This window comes from Trichomycterus rosablanca, chromosome 6 (genome assembly GCF_030014385.1).
Source record: "Trichomycterus rosablanca isolate fTriRos1 chromosome 6, fTriRos1.hap1, whole genome shotgun sequence".
NCBI classification, from domain to species: Eukaryota; Metazoa; Chordata; class Actinopteri; order Siluriformes; family Trichomycteridae; genus Trichomycterus; species Trichomycterus rosablanca.
The window spans coordinates 14464618-14482660 of record NC_085993.1 but is presented as its reverse complement, the minus strand read 5'-3'; the positions used below and the strand labels follow the sequence as shown (position 1 = coordinate 14482660).

The following is an 18043-nucleotide window of genomic DNA, read 5'->3' as shown; positions in this document are numbered from 1 at the left end:
CATATTGACCCCAGATTCTAGAAAAGGGGCTCCGAATTACGGTCCAAGACAATCACTCATTCGGGAGATTTTCAGAAATGTAATGTTTGTTTAAGCCCAAAACTACAAAACTACTTATGCTAATCTTATAGCTACAATACCAAAACAGCGAGGAAAAGTAATTTATCATCTTGTTTGGAAGTTAAAATATATGGTTTCAAATCAAACCATAAAAAGTTGTAACTTTTTTTATCAGTAGAGAACTGTGTACCATATTGAGTGAAAGCATGCTGGTCTTTTTGCTCACACTTTCATCTTCTAACCCTCTCTTTTTACAAACACACGCAAGCATGTCATTAGTGCATTAATCTATGTGTTTACGAGCCATTACCCTGCCCAAAGGTGCAGAAACTTTAATGCCAATATTCAAAAATAGACACAAAATGATTTCCCCCAGTTTCCTTCTAAATCTCTAATTACAGATGCAGTCTGTCACCCTCTTTGAAGGAAGCTGTTGGTGGGAATAAATGCAGAGGCAACATCGCAATAAAGTGCTTACATCCACTGGCACTCCGTATTATAACTTCTACACCTCTCCTTTCAATCTATGCACTCTTCCAGGATGTGTTATTAGTGATCATCAAAGGGAAATAGCAAAGCTATTAGCAGAGATTGGAAAACCACATACAAATCTCAGTGAGAACCTCATGCTTCCTCACATTTCCTCCTGCTACATCAATCAAAGCGTCCATATGTGGCACCATAATGTGCTGTTTAGATTAAATGTATGTGAAGTGCCCACTTCTGTACTGCATTTTCCCCTTTCATTCCATTTGCTCATTTTTCCTAATGCATAAACTGACACTTTACAAACAAGGCAAATCATACTTAAATTATTTAGCTCTTATTGGCACAATACATTGTTTTTGTAACCAGATTCTAGAAATGTTTTTGGAAAATCCAGTACATTACTTTATTGGTGGTTATAAATATTTCTATTTGGGTTGGAACTACTTGTATGTTCACTAGTTTGCCATAAAAGAGTGCTGATTCCAACAGAATTTATTTCTCAAGTGTAATGGGTACATAAACACTTACTTATTATCACCTCTGGTAATAATTAAAAATGTTATATGAAATTAAAAGGAATAAATTCCTTTAATGTCACCCTAAAAAAAGAACAACTTTTAATTGAAGTAATTTTTTCTCTTATCAAGAAATAACTATTTTAACAAAACATGTGCACCCCTTATACTTTGTACAACTTCTCGTAAAATAAAAATCACCTACACTTATAAAACATCTTGTAAGGTTGAAGAATATATAGCAGGGAATTTAAGACCATTTCTCTTTACAGAATCTCTCCTGATCATCCAGCATTCTAAATCCTTTTCTTGTGCACTCTCTCCTTTATCTAACCTCACAATTTTCTATAAGGTTTAGCTCAGTGGACTGAGATAGCCATGGCAAAAGCTTGATTTTGTGTTCAGTGAACCATTTCTTGTACTGATCTATTTTAGATCATTGTCCTGCTGGAAGATGTTATGATGACCAATTATACGTTTCTAGTATGTCCTGATATTACATGGATCTCTGATGCTATGTAGTCTAATAAGGTTCCCAGGGCCACAACATCACTGACCCTCCAACATATTTTCCAGTGGGGTTTTTTTCACTGTAGTCATCCTTCTTTTTACGGCAAATCCACCTTGAGCGATTTTTCCAAAAATCTCAGTTTTTATTTTATGACCATAGTACATGGTAAGGCCCAGTTTAGCAAATTCCAGGCACTTATGTTTGTGGTTAGATTATAGGAAAGGCTTTTTTCCTGGCAAACTTTAAATAATCTGTTGGCATGAATGTGGATGTGGTGGTTTAGAACACATAGTAAGCCCAAGAAGCTCATCTTTTCTGTATCTGTCCAACAGTTATCATTGAGGATTTTTGACCATTCTTACCATTCTTTTACTTCTTACCATTATCTGCACTGTAGTCCTCATCTAGGCAAGTTTGTCACAGTTTCAGCTAATTGGACCTTTTTAATTGTTGCCATAACTGTAGATATGGGCATTTTTAAGATTCCTGACTTTTAAAAGTCAACACAACTTATTTTAATTTAAATTGAAACATAATGTCATAGATTACTAGATATAAATTAAAAATAAAAATGCTTTAGTTACATTTGGTTTCTAAGAATGTCTGAGGGTGCCACAAACTGTGCCACATGCGGTTTTGTTAAAAAAATATTATTATTATTACTTGCTTTTTTTCTTCTAATAAATTGCCTTCATGTTTTCATTGTGAGATTAAGCTAATCCACCATAAATTTTATTTTAGAAACACATTTTACTTATATGTACCAGGGGTGCCAATAATTGTGAAGGGTGCTGTAAATATAAATCACCTATTTCAAATACAACTTTTACATTTCAAATAATTTTTAAAGAGTTTTTCTTTAAATGCTCCTTCATCCTTAATGTAAGACTTTTTACTCATATAACTGTTCATTTCTAACTTCCTTTTAATAAAAAAATTAAATTGATTAAAGTTATTTTCTGTGGCACTTGGCAGCAGTAAAACTACAACTAGCCCACTAAAACTGGGATCCAGGGTTTGAATCCCAGCAGTGCTATCAGCTGGTTAAGCGTCTTCATACAGACATGGCTGTGTCTGAGGGAGGGTGGCCAAGCTCCTGGATTGGCATCCTGTCAAAGGTGTGTTACTACATTATGCCAAGTGCATTATGCCAATTGATTACGGACCTACAATGACCCACACCAGAATAAAGCAGTGGTAAAACATAAAAATGAGAAAATAATTTGATTACACCATGTCTGTCTAGATGTCTGCTTGTAGGTAGAATGCTTAAAGAACATTAAACTATTAACCTTCCATCAGATTTAATATAATTTCTGTTCTGATTGTCTTATTTTACTGTAGTTTATTCTTGTTTATTCCCTAAATGTTCCAAGTTATAGTACATCTGCATCTTACCTACCCCTGTTTGTTCCTGCTTAATGCCTGTGAATACCCTGTCTGTGTGTTTTTATCAACATCCTGCCTCTTTTTTCTTGGATTACAGGATAAGTCTATTAAAGCCAGTCGTCTGCCCCCAGCTCTAGCAAGCTACACTTCCTTACAGTCATTGGGTTAAAGATATTTAAAAAATAACTCACAACCATACTTTACAGTCTAAAACTATCTACTCAGCTTATCATTGTTACATTTGTTATATAATAATTTTAAAATGTTAAATTCGCAACTATATCTTGTTATTCTTAAATTCTATTTAGCCTTCAAACAAAAGCAGATTTTTAATTTTTTACACATTTTTATTATTTCATTAGATGTGTTCATGAGCAGTCTAGCTAAACTTGACTACATTTGAAAGCATAATAAAATCTTTACTCTGAAACATAAAAGCATCTAAACCATCTAAAAATGATTAATTCAGTCATTCATTTCGCTTTAATAACTGCTTCATTTTGATCAGTGTCATAGTAAGTATGGCACCACCCAGAAAAACTGCATGGGCACAGGGCAGAAATCCTGTCTAAACAGGGTTCAAATCAATCATAGGACACCATGGTCCGCAAAGGACACCCACATGGACAGAGAAAGCACATGCCAAACTCCTTACAAAGAACGATTAAATCCAGGTTTAAATTAGGGTTGGCACCCACACTACCTGCTGTGTGCTATGCTGCCATTTAGATGTACAAATAGCTGGTAATTTAATTAACACATTTTACAAAAAAATCACATATTTCATTTAGTCCCCAAAACTGCCCTTCGCGTTACAATATAAGCAATGTTTAAATAAACAGTTTTTTTTGTAAATCACTTGATTTTGACACTGAAACTTGTTGAAATTATTGTCCATGGTAAACAAGTACATGTTACAGATGTGGCAGATAATCTAGCTTTTTTCCTATAGGATGACTTTGTATTTAGGGGTCACCACATCATATCTGGCATATTATGCAGAATTATCCAGAAATTTATTCTGACCTTCTTATGTTGTGAACTTACTATTTCATGTATCATTTATATTTTTGAATTAACAGAGCTTTTAATTAACTATTTTAAATTGTTTTATTATGATTACTTGGTACAGAATACACAATTCAAATTTTAATTACATTTATAATGTGACCTAAAAACAAGCATCAAAAAAGAAAATTTTGTTAGAAAAGTTGGTCACAACCCTCCAATTAACACAGATATAAATGTAATAACCTAGTTTTCTTTGTGTGTTTGAACAGATCTATCTGAGGGATGGTCATTGGTTCATATAACAATTTAATATACAGGTAATAAATAGGTGTCTCTGGTCACATGAATTGTCGTCATTTACAGAAAACAAACTTAAACATGGAATTTCTTGTTAATGTTTTTGTTTATGTGCTAAAATACATGTCCAAAAAACAATAACATGTCCAAACCTTCAGTAAAGACTACTGGCTTTCAGTGGTCTTGAAAGGGCCCTCTAATTCTCACCTACAGTACAACACCCTAAATGATAAAATATCAGATAAATAACTTTGTGCACGTGCTTGCATATAAACTAGAACAAGCTACACGGACAGAGAAAGAGCGAAAGGCACAGAAGGCAATGGGTCAGTTTAAGAGCAGACTGCTAAATATAGTCTGCGTTACAGTGAGGGCAAAACTCTCACAAACTACAAGCCTGCACTGACCAAGCCTTGTAATTGAAGGAAAAAAATAAAGAATAAAATTATATGTTTATTTTTGAAAACAATTTTAATCTTCTCTCCACTCATTTTGGGGAAAAGAAGACACCCACAAGGACACTCCAGGCCAAGATGGGCTACCGGAAGACAATTTTTACTGTTTATTTATTTGATAGATGTCTGTAAGTTAACCTCACACAGTGGAAAAGCATATGGTATTTTTCAGTAGGTTTAAAAAAATCAAATATATATTATGTAGAGAATATAGCAAGTGTATGACATTAAGTGAAGTTTCATCATAGAAGTATTACTGCACATTTTAAGTGGCTCTTAACTGGTAGAAGTACTGTAGTGCAAGACATGAATTGAACATTGGTGGGAACCAAATCTACTGGGATTGGAAAGTGGGGTCCTTTCATATACAGCTTATGGAAACGCTGATGGATCCTAACATTATACCATGATGGTCATTTTTAGATTAGTATATTGGGAAGAACATATCTGAATATTGGAGGGATGTGTCACCCCCCAAAATATACTGTGTTAACGGACTTGCTGTAATGTACCTTATAGAGTAGTGTTCAGTTTAAATTTGGTTCAAAACAGTTACAGCCGCTGGTGAAATCAACAAAATGAGTTTTATCACAAACCAAGAATGTGTGGTTCATCTGTTAACATTAATATCATGTTAACCTTAATAAGGGTGCTATTGAGACATTTTGGAGTGTCCCTTAAAACTTATTTAATTATTGGTTGAAGTCATTCTAAGCCTACACAAGTCTGCCTACCCACATGTTGTCGGTCTCTTGATTTCTGCAAACACATGAGTTTACAACACATGCATTTTACTTTGATCAGGCTTTAGGATGCTTAAATCATTAACTGTGTTGCCATGTACATTTTCTGTTTAAATGATCAATTTATATAAGTTTTTTTTTTTCTGGTTACATATTTTGTTTTACTTTTTAATGTATGTCTGTGTGGGGGGTCACCACAGCAATTCCTACATAAATTGTGTTTTTCAGAAGATAGTATAGAATTATAACATAGCTTATTGTGTATGTCTGACATGGTGTGGATAAGTCTGACACACAAATGCAAAAATACAGACACAGCTTGTCAATATTTGTGATTTTCTTTATAAAAAAGCAAACCCAAATGTGGCATGTTTCTGCTTATTTTGGTGCACATCTTTTTATTTCTTTACTAAAATTAACAAAGAAAAAATGTAACATAAAACTTTAAATATGACATCTCTTACATACAAACCACATGTAGCCCGCCAACCAGATGTGGTAAAATATATTGCAAACAATGTTAAATATGCAAAGATTCTTTCCCTGTATTGTGTGTTAATCCACAACACATATAATAAAGTTATATTTGGGAGGTGGAAATAGTTATGACACGGAGGTTCTAGTATGTTTGGCTATAAGTGTATCAGGTGCAGCAGTGTGGTTGGTATTTATAAATACTTTTTAATCATACTGGCCTGTTTATTAGGAACACTACTGTTAGCTTTCCTTGAGACTAGAGCTTTTTACTTGTTTCATGGAGATTGTATGTTAATCCTACACTATTCTTTTATTAGTGGACACTTTCTTATTACAAGACTACTTTGGTCCCAGCATCACTCTCCTCCCAGTATTAACAGTGATGTATTAATGCTTACGAACAACACTGCTGCACCAGCTGTGCTTATACAGTACTACTTACACACACTACTATGATGTCATCAAAGTGCTGAGAATAGTCCACCACCACAAAAACATCTGGTCACTATGGAGTTTTATGGAGGTCCCTTTGATTGATAAATAGGTTGACAAAGTGTATCAGATCAGAGCCAGTGCAGGCCAGTAAGGTCTTCCACACAAAACTTGTCCATATGGACTTTGTGAACACAATCATGTTGGAAAAATTAGTGGCTTCCTCAAACTGTTGCCACACTGTTGGAAATATATGATTTTTATTGTAATTAAAAACCTGCATCATTACACCTGTAAGCATCGGTTGTGGCTGAAATATTTTATATTAGTACTTTTTGTGATGAAGATGGAAATTTTTGTTAACATAGTGCTAAATGTAGTGTTAAGAGGACACTGTCTTTATTAACTTCCATTTTACATGCTCACAAACATCAAAGTGCAAGACATTTGTAATTAAAATTCATTGTAAAATTATAATTATTATAAAATAATTATGTAATATTTAGAGAAAATGAATGAATAAATACTTTTAGTTTAAAATACTTTTTGCCATTTAGTTTTAATAATTATTTGGATTAAAAATTTCTTGCACTATTATGTCTGTGGTTTAAATGTCTGTGGCATCTGTAAAATACAGTCAGTGATGAGATCAACTTCCATGTAAAATGAATAACTATGAAGAAAGTTGTTCTACAACACTTTAAATAGCATTATACTTAACATATTTTGAAAAGGGTATCACTTCTTTGATATTACTTATTAAAGCAAATCCCTTAAGATAAGATTTAGCTGAGGCAGTCAATGTTTTAAATTTACAGAACACACTATTTTTTACCTTTCTTTAGTTTGTGTTAAATATTAAATTAAATTAATTGTTTTTTTATTTATTTTAAGAAAACAAATTGCAAACTTTCATTTAGGTATTTAAACATTTATATTTAGACGATTCGAGTTTACTTGTTTTATTGTAATTAGTATGCTTTTATTTTTTAATAAGATTAACTGGTGTTTTCCAGCTTTATTTGCCTTTAGTCCTGCTTTCTTGTCTGCATTAAAAGGTGAAATGTATATCCTACATGTAGACGTGTTCCAGATTTAGCTCTGATAATTGTAATCATTACAAAATAGCTAAAATTTATTTTAATTTTTTTTTCAAAAATGTCACATTGTATTATTGGCCACACAGAGCCATACTGAACTCTCTACAGTCATAGAATTGATGACCATAGACAAGTATTTGACAGAATGTTAAAGAGGGGCTTATGTCTTTTGTGTGAAGCATTTATACACTTTTGAAATAACTTATAAAAACAAACGTAAATCACATCAGTTATATACAATACTTTCATTATAAACACATCAAGAACTATTTGAACAGTTTGGCTATTCGAGATCCAAATATGCGTAAAGATGTGGCTGTACGAACATATACGCAAATAAACAAAACTGCAGCACTGGCACTGTCCTGGAAACCTGGGTTTAAATCTCATTTCTGGTCACTATCTGTGAGGAGTTTGGCATGTTCTTCAAATGTTTCAGTATACAAAATAAGCCTTTGCACTTCTCCCACCTCCCGGAGATATCCTGATGAATACTGAATGTTTTAAATTACCCCTGTAGGTGTGACTACGAGATATGCTCAAATAAAATACTGATGTAAAAATTGTAAATAAACATATTATGTTGGGAGACATTTTTCCAACACTTGTTGATATGTTTATGGCAAGACCCCCAAGCCAACCCCCCCACACTAAGGTCCAATTCATGTCTACGGCCTTGGAATGGAACCCTGACCACCCTCTGTTCACATCTTGCGCATAGTGTTTTCAGGTGCTGCCAGACCCACCGCAACCCTGACTGGTATAGAGCTGTTTTTAAACATAACTAAAGATGTTTAAAACTGAATTAATACATTTTAGTGATGTGCTTATGTCGATCCAGTGTAAAAAAAAAAGGATGTAGTCTACAGCTTTTTATTACTTTTTGTTATTCTTTCCTCTTATTTTACAGATTCTTTCATAATCAGTTAAAATATTTTTTTTGTATATGGACAGAAATGCAGTGTGACATACATTTACTGAGTTTTATCATACATCAGTTTTTAATTACTATTTTAAATATTGTAACTGTCTCCCAACACATGAATACCATACACATTTGCCAATATTCTAGAAACGTTTCTGTTTCTGGATTTAAAAAAACAAAGATAGAACATGCAAGCACTTTATTTGCTTTAATTATACATGGCAAAGTTTGAGGTTTTTTTTTTTCTTCTAATGGATGGCCCATGGGCATGAAAGGATGGGGTCAATATCACCCCGTTTCCTCTGTCCCCGCTGGCTCCTTGGCGGTACTTCAAAGCTCCGGAGCCTGTCATTAGGAGGCGTGTCTCTGAATCCACATAGAAGTCGTAGCGCAGCGCGCAGAGCGAAACTTTTCTCTGTACACTGTCCTGGTACACGCATCTCCACCTTCTCCATCTCCAACCCAGCTTCAGGAATTGGCTCCTCAGGGATGGCTGCGTCGGTTCTGGAGGTATGAACATTAAAACAACACGTTACATGTTAAAACTCTAAGTCTGGGCATAGTTTATATACTGTTAAATAATAATTGCACATAGAACAGTGGACAGGGTGCGCACTTGCAGCCAAGACTGCGGCGTACTGTGACATACATTGTACGGTTAGTTCCACATCAAGTTCGTCCTACAAGTGTTGTTGTTTATTGTTCGCGTTTAACTAACACTACTTACGACGGAGGAGTAATCCTCCAGTGAGTAGCAGCCTGCTCACAGGAGCAGGAAGGTGTACTGTAAGGTCACGGTTTCGTAGTGGGATGAAGCAGAAGCTGTATGAATCGTCTCAGTAACCAGGTAATGTCTTAGGTGCATTTAAAACTTTTATTAGTAATACATTGTTGGTGGCTCGGTGGGTAGCACTGTCGCCTCACAGAAAGAAGGTCCTGAGTTCGATTCCCAGATGGGGAGGTCCGGGTCCTTTCTGTGTGGAGTTTGTATGTTCTCCCCGTGTCCGCGTGGGTTTCCTCCGCGAGCTCCGGTTTCCTCCCACAGTCCAAAGACATGCAAGTAAGGTGAACTGAAGATATTAAATTGTCCATGACTGTTTGATAGGTCCTTCATTCCAGCAGCCATCAGGGCCTTACAACAATAATAATATGTAATATGTCACTCATACCTATACTTACATGTTCATGGTGTAATAAGAAGTGCAATGTGTAATTTATTACAATAAGTGCAAAAACGTAATATATTTTGCATATTTCTAATGTATATATTATTTTTTGAGTAAACAACTACACATTATGTGTGCAATATTTTAACTTAGTTGTATTTCTTTCTGTTTTTCCTGTCTTCCTACTGCTGTAACAAGTTAATTTCCCTACGGGGATCAATAAAGTCTTATCTTATCTTATCTTATCTTATCTTATCTTATCTTATCTTATCTTATCTTATGATGAATCTTGTGTAACGATTAACTACCGTTTCTGTCATGAATGTAACAAAAGTGTGTAAAAACCTAACGTTAAAATCCTAATAAATAAATAAACAATATATATTGGCAGACGAGCTGTATTAAATACTGATAGTGTTGACAGGAATTTACTGACGAGCGAACATGCATTGAAGTGGATCAGAACTATCTAAAAGTTTGTAGTGATGTTTGTTATAATTTATTTATTATGTATAATGTGTAGCCTATTGCAGAAGAGTTCACTGTACGGAAAACCGCAGCTGTATGTTACTTACACAGTTTTATGTTAAAATGACTAAATTTTAGTACATTAAAATAACATGAACTGACAATCTAGCCCTACTAAACTGTTTAAATTTCCTAAATGGGAGGCAAGCCGTAGCCTAGTGGTTAAGGTACAGGACTAGTAATCAGAAGGTTGCTGGTTCAAGCCCCACCACTGCCAGGTTGCTGCTGTTGGGCCCTTGAGCAAGGCCCTTAACCCTCAGTTGCTCAGACTGTATACTGTAACTGTAATGTAAGTCGCTTTGGATAAAGGTGTCTGCTAAATGCCAAAAATGTAATGTAATGTAATGTAAATGGCTTTGTGGGTTAAACTCTGAGACGCAGTGGATCAGGTCTAGCAGAACAAACGATCCTAATTTATAATTACAGAGCAGCGCATTTTATGCACACACACGCTTTCTTAAAACACTCCCACCAAACTGCAAAAACTAATATGAATAGGAAATAACCCCAGCGGTACTGGCTTTGGTTCAGAGCAGGCAAAACGTTGCGGTTAAATTGCCACATGGTTATGGACAGGCAGCAGTTAACCTGGAAACGGGGGAAGTTACCTTTGCCAAAGAAAACTGCACGCACATGCGCAGTACCAGGAAGAACTAACATTTCATTTTTTTTATTTCCTACCCTAAGTAACTGAAAACAACCAGTAGAGTTAGCAAATGTTCCTTACAATATTACTGTGCTATTGTATCCTTGCGAATGGGGTGAAAATACAAAATAAAATTATTTAAATCAGGTACAGTTGGCTATGTAAAAATTTAACTTGTCAGAGTCAAGCTGTAGCCTAGTGGTTAAGGTACTGGACTAGTAACCAGAAGGTCACTGGTTGCTGCTGTTGGGCCCTTGAGCAAGGTCCCTAACCCTCAATTGCTTAGACTGTACACTGTAAGTCGCTTTGGATAAAGGCGTCTGCTAAATGCTGAAAATGTAAATGTAAATGTAAATTACAAAAAACGAAATACAGTGGTGTGCATAGGTATGAATGTTTGCACTGAGAATGCTTGTCTATTGTACTCATTCATTCAGATGAGTGATAGACAAAACAATAAAAAGGCAGTCTGGAACAACTGTTGTTGCAGTGGCAACTACATGGCAAACGTGTTTAACTGGAATTGTATGCGTGATGGCATGTTAATGACTAAGGCAAAGGTTCTTCTTGCATATTTCTGTCTGGAACCTTAAAGAATCTTGTTTTCTTTTATATTTGCTCTTACAGTTACTGTATGTCGTTAAGGGATTGCGTGATGGCATGACTTACGAATGTTTTTTTTAACTGTCTGTGTTACTGATGAACTAAACAAACATACAGTACAACCATGTGCCTTGATTCATATAAAAGACTTTCGACTTATTGCTGGTCTGGTCTGTTCACAGGAGGAAACACGTTATGGCTCGAGTCCTTTGGCAATGCTAACCGCCACCTGCAACAAATTCAGCAACACCAGTCCAGTTCGTGACACAGCTACACCTGGCAAAACAGGAAACGCAGTATCAGTAAAGAAAATTTACAGCATGACTTCCGACCTTCAGGTACCTAAAAATGGCCGAACCAATGAAGACCTCGTGGACTCTTATAGTAACTCGTTCAACACAGGTGGAGGCCTGCTCACCCCTACAGGTAGCCCCCCTTTACCCACAGGATCATACAGCTCTGAATACAGCCCTTTCTCCTCCTTCCAGAGCTCTACAGCTTCTCAGGATCCTTCTCTTTTGGTGACCAAAGCACATGCCACAGCAGACTGCCTTACTAGTGTTTACACCTCTCTGGACATGACACACCCATATGGCTCCTGGTACAAGGCAGGTATCCACCCTGGCATCACCACTGCACCTGCCAATGCTACATCATCTTGGTGGGATGTCCACCCAGGTTCCAACTGGTTAAGTGCAGGCCAGACCCAGCCAGATGGTCTCCAGGCCCCTCTGCAGCCTGTGGCTCCACAGGCATCCCTTAGCCCTCCTATGTCCAGCTATAGCTCTGACTTCACTTCCCTTAACTCAGCACCATATTCTTCAGTGGGCCTCAGCTCTTCTTCACACCTTCTTCAGTCCTCACAGCACATGCTCCCACAGGACATGTACAAGCCCAAGCCAGTATCCAGTGGCGGCCTTATTGAGAGCTCTATGGGCCTGAAGCCAGCTCGTGGTTCTGGGGCATACACAGGCGGCACCACCACCAGCAGATCCACCTGTGATTGCCCCAACTGCCAGGAGCTGGAAAGGCTGGGTGCATCGGCTGCCTCACTGCGCAAGAAGCCAGTACACAGCTGCCACATTCCAGGCTGTGGGAAGGTCTATGGCAAGGCCTCACATCTCAAGGCACACTTGCGCTGGCACACAGGTGAACGTCCCTTCGTGTGCAACTGGCTATTCTGCGGAAAACGATTCACACGCTCCGACGAGCTGGAGCGCCATGTGCGCACACACACACGTGAAAAGAAGTTTACATGCTCACTGTGCAACAAGCGCTTCACACGTAGCGACCACCTCAGTAAGCATCAAAAGACCCACTCAGAGACCAGTCTGCAGGGCAAAGCTGGTGGGGGAGAGGGTGAGACGGAGCCCAGGGTGCCAGAGGAATCTGCAGATCACAATGATGGAGCTCCAACTGTTCCTGGAAATGGCATGCAGGAGCACACAGCTAACGGAGAGAAGAAAAATGCAGGAAACGCAGTGGACAACACCAGTGGACTGCTGGAGATATAATCATTTTGAGGGAAGGTTATTTAGACTGAACTGCTGTTACATTGGTGCTAATCAACATGAAAAACTAAGTACTTTTTAAATGACATTTGTGTTTTAACACAATTTGCCAAGCCATATGAGAAGAAGTCTACCACTAATACACATTTTCTCCTGTGGAACATGAAGGAACATTGTGGGAAAGCATGCAGGAGTGGGGAATGAGCACACTTCTTGTTTGTAATGCATATATAGATTTCAATTCTATTCTTATTGTAAGTTTAGTTCAATTGGCATTTTTTATTATATCCTTTCTGATCACTTTCCCAGATAATGTTTGATGGTATTAGCCAAAAGTAGTTCTCTGCCATGGGTAAGGTATTATTCAGTGGTTTTTACAGGATTTTTGACTTTTACCATTAGTCCCTTTACCAGATGATGCAATGCTTATTATTTACATTTTTTTTTTTTACTTTTTTTATTACAACCCCTTATGAAAGTATAATGATTCTTTCAGAAACCCCTAGCAGAACAGGGTTCATGAGCCTACGTTGGTTAAGAATGGGGAATAAGATGTACAGTTTTGTATTTGCTTTAAATTCCTCCTGTTTGTTGTCTTAATTTAATTTCCTATTTACCTTAACTTTAATTTATGCCTTAAATTATAAACCTTTGAAAGACAATGTTGCATTTTACTGGTGTTGCAAAATGACATGAAGACAATGAAGCAAAGCTAGTCATGGACAAAAAAAAACCTTTTTTCATTAATTTTATGTGAGTATTTATTTATTTTGTAACTCTTGATTTTGCTGGCTGTTCTATGAAATGTTTATGTTGAACGCCATGAGGCAAATTGTAATGTTTAAAAGGGATGTTTCTGATGTGTAATCTTAATGTTATTTTCAATTATTTGTTCTTAATCACTATGTACATATGAGACTCAAACAGTGAAGTCCCAGCTAACCCTGTGTCTTTATGATTAAATTAAGTGAAATTTAGTTTCTTGTTGTATTTTTATTCTTTGTATAAAAGAACTAACACATTGTTTTCACATACCACAATGGCTAAAAAAAACTGGTGTTCAAAGCTTTGTGCATTGTTTATGGACTTGATGTGTAGTTTAGCTTTGGTTTGTGTAGTGCGCAACATTCAAGGTAAGAATTTAAATTATATATGTCAAATCTATAAAACAATGATGAATTATTGTAACCCACATAAAATGGTTTTTGAAAATTAATAATAATAATAACAACAACATTGCCGAGATGACATTATAGCCAAGTCATTATAGCTTATTATTTATCTGAAATAAACATGAAAGCAGCTACTTAATGTATTAATTCCACACAATGCTCAATATTGTATTTATTATAATATTATGTACATTCCTACATGAAATAAAAACAACACCAAGATCTATTTTACATTATTAAATTATGTGAACAAATATCACATCTCTTTAAGCTTGTGGAACTTACTCCAAAACCATAAGCAGTAATATGAGCATCCCGTGCTGCTATATATGTTTGCTTTTCTGGGAAGGCTTACCACTAAATTTTGGACAGAACAATGAAAAACAACACTAGACCATTATTTATCCTTTACCAAACTTTACAGCAAGATTTTTTTGGCATCTTCCAAACCCACCTTCATCCATCTGTCTGGTGAAGCATAACTTTCTATTGCTCTAGAGTTATTGGCAGTGCACATGGTGTCCGTTAGTCCTTTGTGTGGCTACTTGGTAAAAATATTGTTCTAATTTGGCCACGTTTGAGGGTTTTTGAGCAATAACTTTCCATTTAAGCTATTGCCACAGTATTTCAATGGGATTTAGGTCAGTACTTTGACTTGGCCACTCTAAAACCACAGCTTTGTTTCTTTTAAGCCATTCAGACTCGCTTGTGTAAAACAAGCGAGCCCCAGACCATCACACTACCACCATCATAATTGCCTGTTGGTTTGATGTTCTTTTGGAGGAATGCAGTGTTAGCTTATCGTCAGATTTAACAGGACTTGTGTCTTTCAAAAAGTTTCACCTTTGATTCATCAGTCTACAGAATATACTCCCAAAAGTCTTGGTTTTTCAGTAAATGCAAGACAAGCACCATTGTTCCAAGTTTTTCTAATTTGTTAGTAACGGCTTTCAGTGTGGTTTGCTGGAGTCCCAGAGCCTCAGCATTGGTATTTTAACCCTTATATGACTCTCAATGACTTTGCTTTTGCATCTACTGTATATTTGAATCTCTTTAGAACATGGCATCATGTGCTGTTTCTTGAGACCGTCTAGCTGCTTAGATGTATTGATGTTTAGATTCAACAGGTCTGGCAGTAATCATGCCCGGGTGCGGCTAGTAAAATTGTCAATTGTCAGTTAAATGCGGTTTACTGGTTGATTTAGTGGCTTAGGTGGCAATTACTTTTTACATAGGCCCAGGTAGGGCTAAACAACATTTTTTGTTCAATAAATAAAATGATTATTAAAATGCATTTTGCATTTACTTGGGTCTTTGTCTAATATTATGAGTAGTTTGATGGATATGTGACAAATATGCAAAAATAAAATTGGATAGGAGGCTAATACACAGCACTATATTTAACTATTATTTAAACAATAAACACAAACATTTATAACCGATGCCAATGTGACTTTGACGCAGAGTGGAATACTTTGTGACATACAGCTCAGTTTATCCATTGCTTGTGCTTTTACAAAACATTGTTATGCAAATATGGTTACTATATTCTAATAATATGTCTTGCTAAAAAGTGAGGCACATCACCCTCTAATAATTTGTGTAATGGATGTAATTCAAGTCATCACAAACTAAGCATTTATATAAAATGCTTTATTAAATTTAAAATTTGACTGTACCTCTGTGCTTACTAATTTAACCTGAATAAAAAAGGAGAACACAATAATTAGGTTCTGAAGTAATAATACAATACAATAATTTGTGCCATTAGAAATCAGACTGTTTGGTAACAATGTGAAAACTTGACAAGACTAAGTCACCATGAGTTGAATGTTGATAAAAGTTGTTGGATCTTGTAAAAGCCATGTGTGTATTATTTCAACTTTATATATAAAAAAAGCTTAGTTACTGTGTTTGTTTGATAGTTGGTATACCACCAGTCATCCCTCAGTCAAACCGACCAACTGCAGATGTTACCATAACCATGATTCACAGAAAACATAACATAATGACTGGGTTGAACTGGAATGTCGTTTGCTAGCCAGGACTTCTTGTCTAACATCAGTACATGTCCTTACAAATGCACAAATGAATGGGTACAAATTTCCTCAGATACATTTCAAAATCTTTTGAAAAGCATTTAAGAAGCTTGGAGGTTGTTATAGTCGCAAAATAGAAGCCAACCCCGTATCAAAATATCCACATACTTTTGGACATTTAGTGTTTATATATCTCAGTAAAGCAATACGTCTTGCAAGACTGCTTAACAATTTAAAGTACTAAAAAAAAGTACAAAATCAACAGAAATGGAAGTTCAGCTAGCCTACCACTGCCATCAATTCAGTTAATGTTTGTGAGATATATATACTGTATATATATATACTGTATATATATATACTGTATATATAATAACTGAGCTTTTTATATATTACGTTGAAATAATACAGACATTTGGCAAGCTGTAGCCTAGTGGTTTAGGTACTAGTACTAGTAATCAGAGGGTTGCTGGTTCAAGCCTCACCACTGCCAGGTTGATGCTTTGGGTCCTTCAGCAAGGCCCTTAACCTTAATTGTTCAGACTGTATACTGTAACTGTAATGTAAGTCACTTTGGATAAAGGCGTCTGCTAACGTAATTTTTTTGCAGGATCCAACAATTTTTATCAATATATTAGCTCATGGTGACTTGTCAGGCTTACACATTTTTACCAAATAGTCTGATTCTTAATGGTAATACACATATATATACATACATATTTATATAAACACACACATATATATATTATTGGTTCTTTTTATAAAAGAAATTTAAGAAGTGCAAATATATTGTTTTATTAAATAAAGGATGTTATGTTTACATAGATTTACGTCAATAATGGTACATTTTTATTGTTAAACTATAAAGCTGGCGATGCACCTTTGATATTATTTTATACAACGACGGCACTAAATGTACTAAATGGATATTTTTTAATTCCACCTTCCCTTCATCTCTCCCCTTGCGCCAGCCTCCTGAGTTCTGCTCTGTCATCCTTTGCGATCTTATGGCTGAACAAATGCTTTAATTAGTTCTTGCAGCCCAAACAAAGCAAGGCTCTCAGTTGACACAATGTGTCTCACAGAGCGCCACTGAAGGCCTGTTCAAGAAAATTAAGCCTCCCCCGCTGTCTGCGTGCACCAATTACCCCCCACCAACTCTGCTACTGGACAATTACCCCACAGCTCTACTTCAGACTGGGCAGCGGAAGAGACAGGAGAGGAGATGAGAGGAGATTGGAGGATAGGACTGGGGGTAGCCGAGTTACTGTAATGTTTACAGAATTGTGGGCTGACCATGTGGCAGTGAGCTAACAACAGACTTCAGAAACCAAATACAAAATTGTCTGGCGCTAATGTTTGCTGTCATCCAAATACAGGGAGCGCTGTAGCAACTGAGTGTAAGCTCAGAATAAATTGTTGGACTTTTTTCTTTGTAATGAATCACAGCCCAGGGCTTCTAGGAAGTTAGCACTTGGTGACTTTGGAAAGATGCAGAAGTCTAGGCCAAATTCATAATAGCCTCAGCTGAAACTTTCAAGCATGAAGTAATACAATCAGTGATTGGAGCATGTCAGACACACCAACCAACTGCATGCTGTCATACTGTTTGATCTGGCTTAAGTTCACACAGGTTAAATGTGATAGTAAATCACAACTCATACAGGGTAAATTCCAGGATGCATGCCCAGTGCCCCACCACATACACTTATTCTGACTCCACTCTTGTGACAGTATGCTTCCCTACCGCACCTCTCCTCCTCTCTTCCCCTGGATGTATGGTTCTAATTTACTGACTCTAATGAGCTGGAGTTGAGGTCAGCTGGTCCCGGGGCCGACTCTGTCATCAGAGCCTGACATGTTTATGGAGGTCTGAAGTGGGCGTGTGGTCGAGTCCGCAGCTTTAAAGACCTAGGCAGAGGGTTTGGGTGGGGTGTACACGTGTGTGCGTGTGTGTGTATGTGTCTGTTGGGGATT

General features: G+C 36.5%; 1 protein-coding gene across 1 annotated transcript; it reads left to right on the top strand.

The window, feature by feature from the left end:
• The first annotated feature begins 8893 nt into the window (after positions 1–8893).
• On the top strand, positions 8894–12861 carry sp7 (Sp7 transcription factor). The gene is made up of 2 exons (XM_062996636.1): positions 8894–8914; positions 11530–12861. The coding sequence occupies exons 1-2, from the start codon at positions 8894–8896 to the stop codon at positions 12859–12861; spliced, it is 1353 nt and encodes a 450-aa protein (XP_062852706.1).
• The last annotated feature ends 5182 nt before the right edge of the window (positions 12862–18043 follow it).

Excerpts from the sequence above, each read along its gene's own strand:
- sp7 (XM_062996636.1), top strand. The coding sequence starts at position 8,894 with ATGGCTGCGTCGGTTCTGGAG. Across the intron at positions 8,915-11,529 it reads TGGCTGCGTCGGTTCTGGAG|GAGGAAACACGTTATGGCTC; the intron begins GTATGAACATTA and ends GTCTGTTCACAG.